Here is a 17,868-nt window from a genome sequence, read left to right on the forward strand (position 1 = left end):
GGGCAGGGCTTTACCTGGCACCCCAGGGATTCCAGGGATCCCACTATCACCCTTGTCTCCCTTTGCAGCTGTGGGGAAAACAAGACACGTTTACATACAAGTGTCTCTAGTCTCGTGCAATGAAGATAATGTTGTGATGTCAAAATAAGTCAAATCCCACATCAAAAACATGACTGTTATTAGAAGGTTTACATTAAATGGAGAACTTGTGCTTAAGATAAACAGATATTTAATAAAATGCTGCCCACTAGCTATTAAAGAACTTGTATTAGGTCAAATAACGGAAGAAAGAACGATTATTGTACAAAATAAAAACATTTAAAAAGGGTATTACCGTAATGATATCTTGAGGAGTCGTCATAACCCTGTAACGACAAGACAGGTAATTTATCTGAGGGTTATTTAGTTATTAGAATGCAACCCTCATGTATTGATGCGTTCCTCGTTGATTCTTTAGTCTGTGCTCTGCACACTCGGATCCACGTGTCCTTCGGTTAGGTCCTCTCTTAATGATACTCACACTGAATCTGGCCGGGGAGCCGCTGCCTCCCGGTTGACCAGGGGGCCCCGGTGGCCCTGGGGGGCCCTAGACAAACAGAACGGGTATCATTGATTAAAGTGATCGGACGCTGGTTAGTTATCGTCAAAATTAAACACTTTGCATGGAAAACTAGCTAAGAGCTTTGCTAACGCTAAAGCAGCCAACCTCTGCACATTTATGTGTTAAGTGTTAAGCTGTAAAAAAACGACTTAAGGACAATTAAGCAATGCCTTAATTAAGGAAGATAATTATGCATCCAATTCGCTAATCGACTAAATCCTAATTGATTTCCGGGCTGTATTGTGAGCCGTGTAAAGCTCAGATTTTAGGGTTCCGGGGTTCTGACCGGGTATCCTGAGCCAGCACTAGACGCAGAGTCGCCCTTCGGTCCTTTGGCTCCATTGAGTCCTGGTCGACCCTGCAATAAAACAAACGCACCTTGATTGAAGACAACACCAACAATCAGACAATAACACTAGAGAACTGTGAAAGTATCAGTATTCATTTCAGTGACAGTTAATGTAATATTTCGTTTTCTCTGCTGCTGTTAAATTATAATTTGTTTCTGATGTATACATATATTTTCTTGTACACATTTGGATATCTGTTTTTCGCTGCTTCTTGCTCCTAAGCTACTGTATGCTGCGCTGCAGGACGTCGGCTACTAGACCCCAAAGGTCTGTGGGCCAGCCTGCCTCAACCAGATGATACTGTCAGCTCTAACCAGTCCACAATAAGTACCAATGAACGACATGCTGTGGTTATTTCTGCCATTTTCTAAAAAAATTCTACATATTCTCTGTATCAACCGCATCCACGTTGTCTTTAAAGCCTCTGAACATGTTGAATATCTGGGTTTTACAGAACAGACGGATACAAAGGAGGAAGAGGATGAGGAGGATGAACAGGACCCAACTGACCGGTCTGCCAGGAAACCCGATGTCCCCCTTTGGACCAGAAGGACCATACGAACCCTTGGAGGGAAGAAACATGTAAGTATTCTCTGTTTGAAGCACTCCACTGTAGATGAATGTGCACACAGATTTTTCTAAACAGTGTTTAAGATTGCGTTATACTCACTGGTGGTCCCACAGGGCCAGGGTGTCCCGGAACCCCCTAAGGAAACAAATTCAATAGTATTATTAATTCATCCACATCATTCATATCTTTTTAAATATTTCAGTGATTCATATTCAATATTTATGGTGATAGAGCTTAATAGAGCTTTAAAGTAATGGATGACAAAAGAAGAGCCAGTCTGTCATTGAAGCACACAGACACGTACCGGGGCTCCAGACAGCCCTCCCAGGTAGATGGCGTTCCCGTCCCGATCTCTGATGATTCCTGGCTCTCCCTTGTTTCCCTGGACAACAGAACATACACATCACTCACTCTGTTCTATATCCCTCATCACAGATGCCGTCATAGTGGCTCAGTGATTAAAGGCAGATATGTGATGCATCACATCATCATATGTTCGACTTTTTTAGTATGCTTAGTTATTTATTTATATGTGATAATGAGTTCACTCAGACAGAGTAATGTTTTGAACAAATGCATGTGAATTAGAAAGTAAAAGGAGATAATAAAGAACTCAAAAGAGGTTCACACATCATGAAATCTTAGAAATGTAGGTGAGAACTAAAACTGAACAGGTTTATTCACAGCTAGCTTAGCGAGCCTTTTCACCAAGGACAAAGTTCACTTCTAATGTCCTCAAAAAAACAAATAATAAAAAACAAACAAAGCTGAAGCTATAGAACATGATCATCCCTGCTCAGAAACACAGTAGGTCAGGAGCCTACCTTAGCCGCCTCTCCTGGGATCCCTGGCTGTCCGGGGTCTCCCTTGGGTCCGATCGGCCCCTGAAGTGAAAAACATCACATGCTGTAAAAATGCAAAAAATTGTTGTTCTGATTGTTCTCTGACTGGCGGAGATGGCGACACGTACCGGGAATCCTGGTCGCCCTGGGTAACTAGCTCCTCCCTAAACAAGAGGAACACATGAACTGTTAGGAAAAATCTCATAAGTCCTCATCATTCAAGAAGAACATTAAAAACTATTAGTGAAACATCTAACAAATCCTCATTATTCAAGAACAGATGCCTACAGAACAAAGTGATTCTGATTCTGATTCTCCATGATTTGAATGTATAGTACCGGTGCATAAAAAGTGAGATAGATATTAAAATATGCTTTCACTGCCAAACACTTGGCCAGCCCAACCAGTCTTTAAAACATGATAGGAACACCGAGTGTGTGCTCGCTCACCTCATCATCTTCGTTCCAAAATATGTCGTTATACTATGGCGGGAGAAAGTTAGGCCAGTTAGTGAGCAGGTGGCAACATGCAAGTTAACATTCAATTACTGAGTGAGTCAGTGAGTGGATTTATGGTTAAGTAAGGTAAGCAGTGAGTTGGAGAGTGAGTGGATTTAGGACTGGGTGAGTGAGGGAGAGAGAATAGATGATTGAATGAGTGAGTGTGGGTTGGTGACAGAGAGAGATTGAATGAGTGGTTGAGTGAGTGAGATAGTGAGAGTGAGGGTGGGTGAGGAACTGAGAGAGAGAGAGTTTAGGTGAGTGAATAAATGAGAGTGGGTGAGTGAATGAGTGAGGGTGGGTGGGTGGGAGAGTGAGTGAGTGAGTGAGTGAGTGAGTGAGTGAGTGAGTGAGTGAGTGAGTGAGTGAGTGAGTGAGTGAGCGAGTGAGCGAGAGTGGCTGAGGGAGGGAGTGAGTGAGAGTGAGATCAGACCAATCTTTGTTAAGTTCAATTTGAACTAACAGCTCCTCGCTGTCTAAGGGTCTCTCAATGTGTTACTCACGTCACTTGACGGCTGGTAGAGGATCTGTCCCGGGGCCCCGGGGGTGCCGGGGGGTCCAGGGGGCCCTCCCTCTCTCCCTGGGAGACCCTGCATCACAAAGTATCAGGAAGTCCAACATGTCAGCTAATGTGGTGGGGGATGTTAGACAGAGGCATCATGGAGGAAGCCAATGGGAATGGAAAACAATGAGCTTTAGCATTATGAACATTTGGTCGGGTCGGCTTATCTCAGGAGGTAGGGCGGGTTGGAGGTTGGAGGTTCAAGTTGTCACCTCACCCTGACTGCTCCTGACGAGCTGGCTGTTGCCCTGCGTATTTAACTCCGGCGTTGGTGTATGGATGTGTGTATTAACTGCTGTAAGTCGCTTTGGATAAATATGTCTGCCGAATGCCTTAAATGTAAATATAAATTTGAAACAGCGTTTCTAAACATTTGGTCAGGAGGGAGACACTCGCGTGCGTACATGGGGACACCCGCACCTACGACACGTGTCACGTGGTCGTGAGTATGTGACACGGGCCGGGATCGTGCCCAACCTGCCCGTACCCCTGCTCATCGGCAGGGACTGCCCCATATTCAACCGTCTGTTGAACCCCGTCCCGGGTTCCCGACCCCCGCGAGACCCACCACGACGGACCAGGCGAGTGGTCAGACCCGCTTACGGGCCTCGACTGGCCCCCACAACCCCGGCGGAGACATCAGAGGGGGACAGCGGGACTGAGGGGGATGGACCCACCCCGCCGGGCACCCCAGCCCACTCGATGGGAGGATCCCACCAAGTGGAGTCGGTGGGACCACCCTTGGACACGCCGGACACCCTGACGGCAACCGAGCAGACCGGCCCACAGGGAGGATCCGAGAGCTCCCATCTCACCGAGTTTTCGGATTTTTTCCCGACACCCTGTCTACCACACCCTCACTTCAGCACCAAGGGGGGCCTGCTATATCGGGTCGTAGAAAGGGAGGGGGAAGTAATCGAACAATTGCTAGTACCCCGGCCCTACATTAGTAAGGTGCTGTTCATGGCCCACTCCCACCTGCTAGGGGCCCACTTAGGCATGGATAAAACCAGGGAAGGGGTTCTAGCTAGGTTCTATTGGCCCGGGGTGAAAGGAGACGTGGTCCGGTATTGTCAGTCCTGCCCTGAATGCCAACGTATGGCCCCGAGACCCACGGTACGAAACCCCCTGATCCCCATGCCGATCATTGAAGTCCCGTTTGACCGTATAGCTCTGGACAATGTCGGCCCACTCCCTAAGACGAGCAGGGGACATAGATATATTTTAGTAATCGTGGATTACGCCACCAGGTACCCCGAAGCCCATCCCCTCCGCGCCGCCACCACCAAGGCGGTAGCCCAGGAGCTAATGCTGCTGTTCAGTAGAGTGGGGATAGCCAGCGAAGTACTAACCCACCAGGGGTCCTGCTTCATGTCCCGTGTCATGAAACAACTGCTCAGTCTCCTCCAGGTCACCCAGCTCCGGACCTCGGTGTACCATCCCCAGACCGACGGGCTGGTAGAACGCTTCAACAAAACGCTAAAACAGATGTTGAAGAAGGTCATGGACGCTGATGGGAAGAACTGGGACCAGCTCCTGCCCAACGTACTCTTCGCAGTCCGTGAAGTACCCCAAGCCCTTTTTCTCCCTTCGAGCTGTTGTACGGGAGAAGACCAAGGGGGCTCCTCGACCTCGCCGAGGAGGCGTGGGAGAGTCGACCGTCCCCCCATCGCACCCTGGTCGACCATGTGGAGCAGGTGAGAGACCGCATGGCCCAGGTCTTGCCCATCGTCCGGGACCACCTTCGACAGGCCCAGCAGGCCCAGGTTTACAACCGGGGGGCCCAGCTACGCCTGTTCCGGCCCGGAGACCTGGTCATGGTACTCATCCCGACGGCGGAGTGCAAATTCTTGGCCATGTGGCAGGGCCCGTACAAGGTCGTCAAACAGGTTAGGAACTACCGGGTGCGGCGGCCCGGGAGACGAAAACCCACCCAGCTAAACCACGTCAATCTGCTGAAGCAGTGGAGGTCTGACCCGGCCACGCCGGCGCCGGCTCCCCTCGCCCTGGCCGCCCGGCGCGACATATCAGCGGTCCCCATGGGGGAAGATCTCAGTCCTGCCCAGAAGCAGGATCTTGAAGAGGTCATCCTTCAGCACCAGGATGTCTTCTCCGAGTTACCTGGGAGAACCACAGTAATCCAACAAGACATCAAGACGGCGCCCGGCATCACGGTGCGCGTCCTACCGGGTCCCAGAAGCCATCCGGGAGGAAGTCGCTGGAATGCTCCGACTCCGGGTCATCGAGGAGTCTCGCAGCGCATGGTCCAGTCCCATCGTCCTGGTCCCCAAACCTGACGGCACATTCCGATTCTGTAACGACTTCCGGAAACTCAACGAGGTGTCAGACTTTGACGCCTACCCCATGCCCAGGGTAGATGAGATGATCGAGCGGCTCGGGCCGGCCCGGTACCTCACCACCCTGGACCTCACCAAAGGGGTACTGGCAGGTGCCACTGACCAGGACCGCTAGGGAGAAAACGGCGTTCGCGACCCCGGGGGGGCTGTATCAATACACGGCCCTTCCTTTCGAAAAGTGGCGCCCCGGCCACTTTCCAGGGGATGATGGACCAGATCCTTCGGCCTCATCGGGACTATGCAGCCGCCTATGTCGACGACATCATTATACACAGCGCAAGCTGGGATATACACCTCCGACAGCTGAGGGCGGTCCTGGGGGAGCTGAGGAGGGCCGGGCTCACCGCCAACCCCACCAAGTGCCGCCTAGGGCTGGAGGAGACGTCGTATCTAGGATACCAGGTGGGACGGGGGAACGTCCAGCCCCAGGAGAGCAAAGTCGCCGCCATCCGGGACTGGCCCCGGCCCACCACCAAGAAACAGGTGAAATCATTCCTGGGCCTGGTAGGATACTATCAGAGATTTATCCCTGGCTTCGCCACTCTAGCTAGCCCCCTGAACGATCTGACCCGGAAGGTCCTGCCTGACCGGGTGAAGTGGACGGAGGCAGCAGAGGGAGCCTTCGCAACCCTTAGAGGGGCCCTCTGCTCCGAGCCCATCCTAATAACCCCTGACTTCTCTCTACCCCTTATAGTCCACACCGACGCATCCGAGGTGGGGCTGGGAGCGGTACTCTCCCAGGTTCGGGCGAGAGAAGAACACCCGGTAACATACATCAGCCGGAAGCTCCTACCCAACGAGAGGAACTACTCCACCGTGGAGAAGGAGGCCCTGGCCATCAAATGGGCCCTAGACAAACTGAGATACTACCTCCTGGGCCGGGAGTTCACGCTGGTGACAGACCACGCACCACTGAAGTGGATGGCCGGCGCAAAGGACACAAACGCACGGGTGACGAGGTGGTTCCTGGCACTCCAGGACTATAGGTTCCAGGTGGACCACAGGCCAGCAGGGAACATGCCAACGCCGACGCTCTGTCCCGCCGAGACGCATGCCTATGGGCGGTCGGAGACACCCAGGGGCGTGAACCAGCGGTGGATGAGTGTGGCAACCCGTCCCCAACCCCTCGGGCTGGACGGCCCAGGGGAGAGGTTGTGGAGGGCGTGTACCACCCATACCTAGCAGGCGGAGCCAGAGGACGTCCTTCCCGGCACACTAATCAGAGAGATAGGAAATACCTGGGGCTGTACACCTGTAGAATGCTCCATTCACTTGCATGGGCCTTCCTAACGTTTTGCGCTCAATTCTTTTAGATAATTGACCGTTGCTAATCATAATTGACCGCTGTCAAGGAAAGTGGGTGTTTTGCCTCGGATTCACGTCTTTCGTAACACTCCGCAAGTAGTCCGGTAACTTATCAACCCCATCGTAGTCGGTTGCTAAGCGACGTCAGCGGCGATCAATTTCTCCGCTGACACTACGAATGGTAACAAATAAATTGCAAAAAGACACACTGTGTGAAGTTATTTTTTCGTTTTTGGTAGCCGTGTAATTAGCGGGATAATGTATAGAAGCAAGACACCTCCGCTTCGCGTCGGTGTCCGGTTCGCCCTGTCGGGGCTTATTTTCCCGATAATGTCCGGCGTTATATACATCCCTTTGTGACGACCCCCTGCACCCCCTTAAAGCTCTTTGATGCCACTACAGGGCTACTACTTAGGTAAGGTGATCATAATCACATTATTGATCACACCTGGGTTAATGGGCGGGGTATATAAGCAGGTTAGGTCTCTCTCTCAGTAGGCACTCTTTTCGGTTGTTGCAGGTACTATTACGGTATTCTTTCACTTGGGCACGTTGCTTTGTTCTTTGTCTTTAACTCTTTCCCCTCATCCTCACTCTTATTAGCTATAGTCTCATTCCTAACATACAGACGCATTCACTGCATCCACTCACCCACAACCTCTATCTCGCACTTAAACATATACCCTTAGACATTCGTTACTCCTTGTTTGTTTGTTTGCCTTGCTAAATAAATTACATTTTTGCTTTAAAACTCAATTCTGTTGTTGTCCCTTTAATTATGTGACGGTGAAGTGTTTCACCGTAACACCTTACATATGTGTACCTATATATGGGGTGGCAGGAGCTTGCGGACAGATACACTTCTTTGTTTCTAAATGTAAGCTAATAAGGCTCTAAACCGGTCGTTCAAGCCTTTTATGGTTAACTAAATGGTTGGTCGCATTCTTCATCAGTGACCAAAATAGTATGTGGTAAAGTATTTCAAACCAACCCTTTCTCCTCTTTCTCCACTCTCTCCCTTATCGCCCTGGAGGAAAAACGAAGAGAAGTTCTTATCAAAAAATTATGCATTATGTAGCATTGTATTGAAATTGTCAAGAATTCAAAACACTGTCTTACTTGTTTTTTGCAAAACTAAATTTAACACATTACACCAATTCTTAAATTGTTACATTGGCTCCCTGTATGTCCGAGAATTGCATGCTGCTCACCTATAAATCCCTACATGGTTTAGGGCTAAACTATATAAAAGATAATTAGTAATTTTTTGTTGCCACTCCAGTAGGATAACTTGATTTGATTGTTCTCAGCCTCACAAGTCTCTTTTGAATGAAGAATCTGATAAGGGCCGAATGTAAACAGTAATCCATGAACAGCTGTGTGTCTCCTACCAGTCTGCCTGGTGGACCGTCGAGGCCAGGAATCCCATCACGACCTCTGGACCCCTCAGCACCTTTATCTCCAGGTATACCTGGGAACCCAGCCCTCCCCTGGAGGAGGAGGAGGAGAAGGAAGGGGGGAGGAGGAGGAGGAGGAGGAGGAGGAGAGAGAGGAGAGCGAGGGGGAGGAGAAGGAGAGGCGGAGAAGGAGGAGAGAGGAGGAGGAGTAGGGGGAGGAGGAGGAGGAGGGGGAGGAGGAAGAGGTAGAGGAGGAGAGAGAGGAGGGAGAGGGGGAGGAGGATAGGGAGGAGGAAGGGGTGAGAGAGGAGAGATAGGAGGAGAATGGAGAGCAGGAAGAGGAGGAGGAGCGAGGAAGAGGAGTTTTGGGGAGGAGGAGAGGGGGAGGAGGAGGAGGTAGAGAAAATTAAGAAGAGGAAGGGGAATAGTAGAGAGAGGAGATGAGGAGGAGGATGTAGGAGGAGGAGAATAGAGGGAGGAGGGGGAGAGGTCGGAGTGGTGAATTTTGAATGGAAGGGGAGTATAAGAGAGAGAAGATGAGGAGAATGTAGAAAAAAATGTTTTATTATAATCTAAGGATGTTTAAAAGGATGCAATAGTAACATTCATGGAGGGACAATCAGTGTATCAAAACAACAGAAGACATCGAGAAGATCCCTGGCTTTGAGGGGCTGTATTACTTACAGGCAGACCACCGATACCAGCAGGACCCTAAAACCACAACACGGTAGACAATCAGTAAGATCACAGAGAGAAACAACACTAGAAATAATACAGGAGGAACTTTATTAATCCCAGACCCAATTTGATTAACCAAGAACAGAAGTCAAAGAAGCACCAATGTCCCTCTGCCTACAACATGATTCAGATGAAGATGAAAAGCGCTATGCATCATGGGATATACATTGTGGAAATAAGTGCTTTATTTTTTTACAGTGCATTATGTGCATTATGTGTATTTAGTTGTGCACTATATAGCAAACCGGAATTGTACACTCAAATTTTGAACAGCAAGTACAAAATAGTGATGGCCCAAATAGTGCAGTGTATCGGGCAGAGTGAACCAATAGGAACACGGCACAAGATGCACACGGCCTGCCCCTGGCGTCCCCTCACCTGAGGTCCGGGTGGACCCTGCTGTCCTGGCGAACAGGTGAAAGAATCCCCTCCCTGACCACCCTACAGGTAGGGGAGATAGGAGTTAATACACTAGTCGGTCTATAAGGACTGATCACTGATCAGCTAGTCTGTGGAGGCTGGACCTATCCAGCCACACTAGACCTATCCAGCCACACTGGACATCCTTCTAATTACTGATCTGTCCGTTCAGCCATACATCTATCCAGCTTTTCATGTATTCATCTATCCATCATGGATCCGTCATCATGCAACATTTCAACTAGCTCCTATAAACCACCTGGACCTATCTTTATTCGATGCTCAGCGATAGTGATTGGAATAATGTTATCCATAAAATCACATCCTATAACTGATCACATATTAGAAAATGCTTGCCCGTCTGGACATCTTCCTTTGTTTATGAGATACTATCATACTATCGGCACTGCCAAACCCCTCCTACTCCCGCCGGGGCACAGCCTATGAGAGTGGACGGAATACTGTCATGGAGCCTTTGGAATTGGTGACTTGGCATTAATCAAATCCCATGAATGTCAATCTAATACTATCTATCCAGCCATACACCCATTCATCCCCCCATCTATGATCTAGCCCCCCATCCATTCATCAACCATCTATCATCTGCTGTCTTTATCCATCATCCATCCACCATCCATTACTGCTTCTGTGTGTGGGAGTCGTACTCACCCGGCCAAGACTGCAGGGGGAACCCGCAGGACCGGGTGGTCCGGCCGGTCCAACAGGTCCCATCGGCCCAGGCAGTCCAGCCAGCCCCCCCTCTCCAGGTTGGCCCTCCAGTCCCGGGTTACCCTGGGTGCCCTACGAGAAGTGTGGCCGTTAGCTGTTAGGGGTCAGTGCGCTGGGAGACACTGGGGGATGACGACGGGGGTGTTGGTACATGTCGTGTTACAGGGGAAAGGTGGCTTAGGATGTTTTTGGCAATTTAAAAAAATTCGAACAATCTAAACAAATGGTGTTTAATGTTGATGAAGTGAAAGAGTAAGTGATTAAAAGTGGAGCGTGAAAATAATTTGGAACACATGTTGGAAGGAACTAATGTTAAAGAATAAAGAGTTTCTGAGTCAAGGCCAAGGACAATTCCAGAGTTAGAAGATCATACGATATTCCACAATGATTAATACAATAATATTGTATTAATGCCTCATCTTTCGCAGACAGACCACAGAATCGGAGAAGAAACGATAATTACTGATAAATAATAACGTAGCAAATCCATTATTCTGGTTAATCAAAAGAACAAGAAAATGGATGGTGGGCATAATCTAGCAACCGCTTCCGAGCAATCGACGGAGCATGGAAAAACTAGTGAGCATTTAGCAGCAGGCTTCATTGGCAAGAGACAGACGTCTTATGGCAGGCGTTTAGGCATAGACACCACTGAAGCTGAGACCCCTGATACCTGCACGTCGCTAGACCTCAAGGAAGGCGTAAAGTAAGACAGAAGCCCGGTAAACAAGCTGGAGCCAACCGACTCCTGCTGGAGAAGTTCAGAGAGAGAAACCCACCGAGGTTAGATATCATGGAAAACATTAAAAAGATTCAGTCGGTTTTAAAATGAAGAAAATCATTTAGGGAATTAAACAAATCTTACTTTCTGCCCAGAGCCCCCTGGGAGTCCGAGCTCCCCGCTGTCTCCCTGTTGGGATAGAACAGGAAATGATGATCAAAGTTAAAATCTACACTGGCCTCTCGCATGGTCAGGCACATGAGTACAGTTCTGACCAGTCCATCCTCCCATCACCAGTAGGTCACTGAGGCCTCTGACCAAGGCTTACTGGTGGTCCCATGCCCTTGTCAGAAGACTCCTGCCCACTAGACGACTACTACAGTCGGGCCAGCTTGGACGGTGCCCTCTACAAGACCGGTCCTGATGATCAGTCCTGCCAGGTCGTGGGTCGGTGGTCCATACTGGGCAACTGGGAATCCGCCGGGTTTGATAAACGAAGGCTGGATGCATGGACTCTCCTTATGGTTAACCGGCCAGGACCCCATCACTAATTTAAAAAGTTTTTGGCTGTATGCATGTCAATTATGGCCCCCATGGCACAGTCTGCGTTCCTCCTCACTTTTCCTCCTCAGGTCTTACTTTCTTGCAAAGCAAGTTTTTTAGGGGGGGGGCTAGGGTCAGGGGGGTGTCATAAATATGTGGCTGTACCAGTGATTAAGGGCTATACAAATAAAATGTTATTTAATTGAATTGAAGACCGAAAGTCAGATTATCTGCACCTTCCGGGATAACTGGCCAAATGTCCTGGGACCACTCCAGGCAGACGGGCATGAGGTCGGCAAGGGATATCTTTATAACAGCTGCTGGGTTTATGGACTGCTCTCTCGTGAACGACAGCTTCATCTATCCAACGAACCAACGGTTCAAGCCCGTGGTTAGCAGTTTGAAAAAGGATTTGTTACTCAACATTATACTGGTATAATGTTGAGCGGCAGTTTAAGCTATTACAAATCCTGGGTTTATGTCTGATTGTCAACTTTTGTCATCCAGTAGGAGGAACGGGATGTTTCCTTTGGCCCAGTAGCTGTTTCCAACCTCAACTGCTTTTTCATTTTCAGTCCCCCCCCACTTAGGAGTCGGGCCCCACGACGTTGTTGCTTATGTTTTCCAGTTTGTTCTTTGGGTTATTATTATTTCTTCCTGTTAATAGTCTATTCTAACAATTCAACTTTTGTGAAGCACTTCGTGACTTTGGCTCTCCAAACGTAATAACTTAACTAACTTACTAACAAAGTTGGCCTTGATTCGGGGCCATGTTTATAAAATGGCTCCAATGGTTTTATCTTGAAACTTGAATCAACTGGTTCTGGGCAGTGGGGTTCTGAGAAGCATGGATAACAACATAACAGTGGCTGGTCTCACCTGACGTCCTGGGGCTCCATTCCGGCCCGAGGGTCCTGGGGGACCAGGGGGCCCCTGGAACAACAGAAGGTTCAGTTAAGGAGTGAGCAGACGGCGAGCTGTTGGTTTGTAGCATACGGCCAGCTAACCCAATGTTGTCACTCAGCGAGTTACATGATGTTTTTCATGTAATAATATCAGAGGCACTATGGATAAAAAGTGTGCATAGTATTGTAGCTATAAGAGGATGGCAAATGGTGTCGCAATTTTTATTTACCATCTAAATTTTACCTTATTTAATTAGAACATAAACATTATGGCATAACTCCTCTGTTGCAATTCTTCAAAAGAGATATCTAACCTAAATCATTAGTAATGTTTAAAGTAGTAATGTTGTTTAAATTAAGAGTCATGTTGACTCACAGGTACACCTGGAGCTCCGTCGCTGCCTGGGGGTCCTGGGGGTCCGAACGCTACCGGCCCGTTGACCCCCATCTCCACCGATATCCCAGGTGGTCCAGGAGGCCCCGGTGGTCCGGGTAAACCACGTAGACCCTGGTAGGACCCAACATGGACCAGGTAACTCACACCATCTTCTCTGTAATATTTATGTCTTGACGTCTATTTTGATCACACAAAGTTACAGATTTTGATGATCAACGTACCCGCATTTTCTCCACGTCGGGGTACCCGGAACCTTCCATGTCAACGTACGTCTGAACAGTAAAAAGATGACAGTTATACCTTGATTAAAGCACTGTTGTGATAAATTACTCACACTGGGCTGACTTTATAATTTGTACTGTTTATACTGTTTGCCCTGTTTGTTTTCCTTACTTTACTATTTACTTTATCACTTTTTGTTTCCCTCATGACTACTTTGTATTTGTATTGTATTTTATTATATCCTGTGCCTTCCACTGCTGCTGTGCTGCAAACACAGGAATTTCCCCTCCGGGGGATTTTTATGTTTTATCTTATCTTACAAAGGTTCTATGGTCTTAAAGTACTCAAAACTTTGTTGTCATTAGATGACGATCTGAAAGCTGTTACACTAGATCCTGCACAGCTACAGAATCATGGGGCTCTAGCTTGGCTTTAGCGGTGAATGTGAAACCTTCAGGCCCTGTTATAGCACATGTACCGGGTGGTCCGCAGACCCGGGTCCCGGGGGTCCGGGCGGCCCAGGGGGGCCCCTCGGTCCTGGGTTAGCCTCTCCACGGTCCCCCTACAGGAGAACAAGGAACCATCTTGATGTCACTCTTTTCTCATGAATTCATCAATTTATGTATGGTCATTAATTAAATATAACCTAATCCGTACTAATCTATCCAATCTAATGCAGTCTAATCCAACCCAAGACAATGTATTCCAATATAATCTAACGTTATCTAATCCAATCAAATCCTACCCAATCTAATCCATTCTGGTCCGATCTACTAATCCAATCTAATGTTGACTAATCTAATGTAATGTAGTCAATCTAATTTAATCTTATCTAATTTAGTCTAATCTAATTTAGTCTAATGTAATGTAATGTAATGTAATGTAATTTAATCAAATCTAATTTAGTCTGATATAATCTAATCTAATGTTATCTAATCTAATGTATTCTAATCTAATCTAACAGAGTCTAATCTGTTTGATGGTTGCAGTACCTTCTCTCCTCTGGTCCCCTGGGTTCCAGACGTCCCCTGAAGACCGCGGGGCCCAGCAGGTCCCTGTAGACCAGAACAACACGGTGACCATCAACACCATCATGGAAACCGTACTGTGATGCAAGAAATGGGTTTAGATAGATAAAAATAAATAAATAACTTACAACTTTCCCGTCCTCTCCTGGATCACCCTGAAGGAGATCCAATGCAGTCGTAAATCAATCCAAGTAAAATATGAAACAAAAGCAATATTTTTTTTAACTAAAACTTGAACCAACACATTTTTGTTTAGTAGTGTGTTTTATCTTTTAATTTTAATCCATCTCCCAAACGTAAAAAAAAATTCACCTGTTTACATTAATGTTTTGTTTTAATAACTGCGTGTCGCCGTTTGTCCAGGAAGTGCTCTTTAAATAAAGTTGACTGATTCCTGTACTCACAGGCTCTCCATCGGACCCCTTGGGTCCCGTGGGGCCCTGCAACCCCAGGGGCCCCCTCGGTCCTGGGGGTCCGGCCACCTGTTGGACCACCGATCCGTCTCCCAGCCGCACCACCTGGGCAGCGGGCCCCGGGGGGCCGGCGGGGCCTGCGGGCCCGGCAGGGCCGCGATCACCCTTGTTACCGGGGTAACCGATTCCGGAACTTCCCTGAGCCGGGAAAACATAATAATTAATTGATTATTCTCAGATTTATAATGCTGTTTTTCATATTGAAAAAACATCAGGTAAATGTTCATGTTGAAGTGCAAATACCTTTGAGCCTTTGTCCCCCTAAAATGAGACACAAACACAAATAATATGAACGAGGTTTGAATTTCAGCACAATACTCATGTTTCATTCACATTATTAGCGATCCTACATGCTATGTGCTACAGCCATCCTGGTGTCCCCCTACCTTATCTCCTCGGCCCCCGGCCTCGGAGCTGGAGCCCTGCGAGGAGCCTGGGCCAGAGTCTCCCTTGGGCCCCGTGGGGCCCCGGTCCCCGGTGGTACCTTTGTCTCCCTGGCTTCCCTTTTGCCCTTTATCCCCTGCTGGGCCTGTGTAGAGTGGTTCGAGGGAAGAGACAAAATAAAAAGAGGAATATTTAAAATGAAAAAATGCACCAAGTGACATCATCCAAAATGATGATTGTGGAGCAATCAATATTTTTTTATGAAATCAGAAATTTTGCTAAAAATCTTACACTTTGAACTAAACAATGTATTTTGAGAATTAAAAAATATTGATAATTGAATTGAGGGATTGTGGGATTTAAAAAAAAACACTGAAATGCTGAAAGATACTGCGTGTCATTTTTCATAAAAAGATCAACCATATTTTTCAATAGCTTTATATGGATTAATCGGTTTAGATTATGCAGTAAATCTATATTTCAATTGAGAATCCTTATTAAAGGGAGGCTCAGAAATTATGCAAAAACATACGTAGATGGCGATATAACATCGTATCTGCGACAGGCCTACAACCACCTCATAATTCAGCCTTTGTTTGTGAGAATCCTTACCTTTAAGATCATACAACAACAACGCAAACTCATTCACCACCACCACCAGATCCAGGGCCCACTCTACCATCCAGCTTCTTCACCCTCAGCCTCACCTCCCTGGGCAACACTCCCACCCTAACTCACCCAGCCACCTTCCACCACCACCACTACCACCACCACTAACCCCAACAACACCACCACCACCAGGGCAACGACCCAATCAGAAAACTGCGTTCCCACGCAAAATCCAATCCGGCCAAGGCCTGGCGGACTTTGGAGGCTTACCTGGGAAGCCAGGGGTCCCAGGCCCATGTTGGACTGAGGTCTGGTGGTTGCGATCGCCTATGACATACAGACAGTAATGTAAAACCTCTGGTTGAACCACGCTGGCACTTAACGAGACCTTTTCCTAATGAGAAGTCTTTACGAGACCTTGTCCTAACGAAAAGTCTTAACGAGACCTTGTCCTAACGAAAAGTCTTTACAAGACCTTGTCCTAATGAGTCCTCTTAACAAGACATTGTCCCGACGAGAAGTCTAAACGAAATCCTACAAAGAAGTCCTCCTTATTGGACCTCTGAACGAGGCTTCATCCTACCAAGGTGTCCTCCTAATTGGGATCTTAACGAGACTCATCCTACCAAGATTACCTCCTAATTGGACTATTAAGGAGACCTAATCCTACCAAGATGTCCTCCTAATTAGAACTTTGAAAGTTCCCAAAATGTTTCCCAGAAAATCATCCAAACCATGGCTTGAAACCATACCTTGATACCAAGCAATGAAGTAGTTTCTCGTCCTAAATCTGTGTAGTGAAGCCATTTCTAAAGCGGTTCTAAAGTTTGAATTGAACAAGTGACTCCAAACCCCCACCAGGGAGAGCCAGAGAGCTTTAAAGCGTCTCAATCGTTCTGTGACGGAATTCTGGAATACCATTTCAAGTCTGGTCATATCCCCTCCACATAGCAGACTTCCACGACAGGCCAGTGCATATGTGCACACAAGTTCAATACAGTTCCATGACAACTCCACCGCAGTGTAATTGTAGCCGAGAGGGAAATTATCTCGCAGACAGTGGATCTAGTCACTGCTTGTTCGCTCCCGACCCCTGAGCCATGGTAAAGCACTCGTGAACCCCCATGTGAGGTCACTGAAGGATGCTTACTTGTCTCGGTGTGAGCGGCGCTTTTTGATGAGGTCAGAGGCGGTTCCGGAACCGGCCGCACCGTCGCGGGAGTGGTCTGTCAGAAATATAATAGAAAAAGAGAGTAGAGCGCAGAGCAGACCTCGAAGATGAGTGGATTCACTGCAAAAACACCCGGTAACCCTTCCTTTTACAGTCCCCTAATTACTAGGTATTTACCCGGTACAAACATGGTAAATCATAGTGTATTACTGGGTAATTACCACTGGTAATAAGAAGGTAAATACAGAGGTAGTTACCCGGTAAATCATAGTGTATTACTGGGTAATTACCACTGGTAATAAGAAGGTAAATACAGAGGAATTATCCGTAAATTATAGTGTATTACTGCGTAATTACCACTGGTAATAAGAAGGTAAATACAGAGGAATTACACCTGATGTACCAAGTTCTTCTTCTTTTCGTTTCACTGAAGCGTTTATATGACAGTTTCCCATTTCATTACACAGTCCTTTGCATTGTTGTTGAAAACTGCAAGGTCTTTTGTACTGCAGGGGTTGGGTAGTAGAGTGCAGACAAGGCAGTGCTCCATTGTGTGGTCTGCTTCTCCACATTCACAGGTGGTTGGGCCAGTCTTGTAGCCCCATCTGACCAGAGCATCTTTGGATCGTCCGGTTCTTGTTCTGAGGCCGTTTAGTGTTTTCCATTGGGCAAATGATGCTTCTGCACCAGGGGGTGGTTTTTCAGTGGGGGGTATTCCCATGCCAGTTGGAGGTGGGTCATTCTCAAGTTTTTCCATCCGAAGTTGGATTCTGGTTTCTTCCCGAGACTTTGTTAGGGGCTGGACATGGCTGAGAAAGCTTCTTCTAGACTTTAGCCGTTGGGCCGGAGGGTGGCATCCATGGAGGAGATGGCGTTCATCGATTGCAGATTTTGTTTTCTCGACTCGGCTGGTAACTTTCCGTCTAATATCAGAAGGGGCAATGCCAGCAAGGAGGTGGAGGTTGCTTGTGTTGGTGGGTTTCAAGCAGCCAGTGATCAGATGGCAGGTGTTGTTCAATGCTGAGTCAAGTTTCTTGGCATGG

At 47.7% G+C, this 17,868-nt stretch overlaps 1 protein-coding gene across 6 annotated transcripts in view; it reads right to left on the reverse strand.

The window, feature by feature from the left end:
* The window catches only part of LOC115541554 (collagen alpha-1(XVIII) chain), a 94,670-nt gene that overhangs the window by 14,722 nt on the left and 62,080 nt on the right, over nt 1-17,868 (reverse strand). For 3 of the 6 annotated variants that reach the window (XM_030353305.1, XM_030353300.1, XM_030353304.1), the window contains exons 5-33: nt 16,805-16,880; nt 15,925-15,981; nt 15,048-15,190; nt 14,905-14,922; nt 14,593-14,799; nt 14,317-14,343; nt 14,153-14,215; nt 13,639-13,722; nt 13,160-13,210; nt 12,918-13,049; nt 12,516-12,569; nt 11,238-11,282; nt 11,046-11,123; nt 10,313-10,444; nt 9,602-9,664; nt 9,170-9,196; nt 8,480-8,578; nt 8,080-8,115; nt 3,368-3,454; nt 2,814-2,846; nt 2,493-2,528; nt 2,347-2,406; nt 1,827-1,904; nt 1,622-1,657; nt 1,462-1,515; nt 888-959; nt 521-586; nt 335-365; nt 15-68 (exon numbers count right to left, since the gene is read on the reverse strand). In XM_030353305.1, the coding sequence (XP_030209165.1) occupies nt 15-68; nt 335-365; nt 521-586; nt 888-959; nt 1,462-1,515; nt 1,622-1,657; nt 1,827-1,904; nt 2,347-2,406; nt 2,493-2,528; nt 2,814-2,846; nt 3,368-3,454; nt 8,080-8,115; nt 8,480-8,578; nt 9,170-9,196; nt 9,602-9,664; nt 10,313-10,444; nt 11,046-11,123; nt 11,238-11,282; nt 12,516-12,569; nt 12,918-13,049; nt 13,160-13,210; nt 13,639-13,722; nt 14,153-14,215; nt 14,317-14,343; nt 14,593-14,799; nt 14,905-14,922; nt 15,048-15,190; nt 15,925-15,981; nt 16,805-16,880 (1,999 nt within the window). The remainder of the gene's footprint in view (nt 1-14; nt 69-334; nt 366-520; nt 587-887; nt 960-1,461; nt 1,516-1,621; nt 1,658-1,826; nt 1,905-2,346; nt 2,407-2,492; nt 2,529-2,813; nt 2,847-3,367; nt 3,455-8,079; nt 8,116-8,479; nt 8,579-9,169; nt 9,197-9,601; nt 9,665-10,312; nt 10,445-11,045; nt 11,124-11,237; nt 11,283-12,515; nt 12,570-12,917; nt 13,050-13,159; nt 13,211-13,638; nt 13,723-14,152; nt 14,216-14,316; nt 14,344-14,592; nt 14,800-14,904; nt 14,923-15,047; nt 15,191-15,924; nt 15,982-16,804; nt 16,881-17,868) is intronic. The other 3 variants (XM_030353302.1, XM_030353303.1, XM_030353301.1) reach the window with 3 other exon arrangements.

The sequence above is a fragment of the Gadus morhua genome, chromosome 4 (assembly GCF_902167405.1).
Source record: "Gadus morhua chromosome 4, gadMor3.0, whole genome shotgun sequence".
NCBI lineage: Eukaryota > Metazoa > Chordata > Actinopteri > Gadiformes > Gadidae > Gadus > Gadus morhua.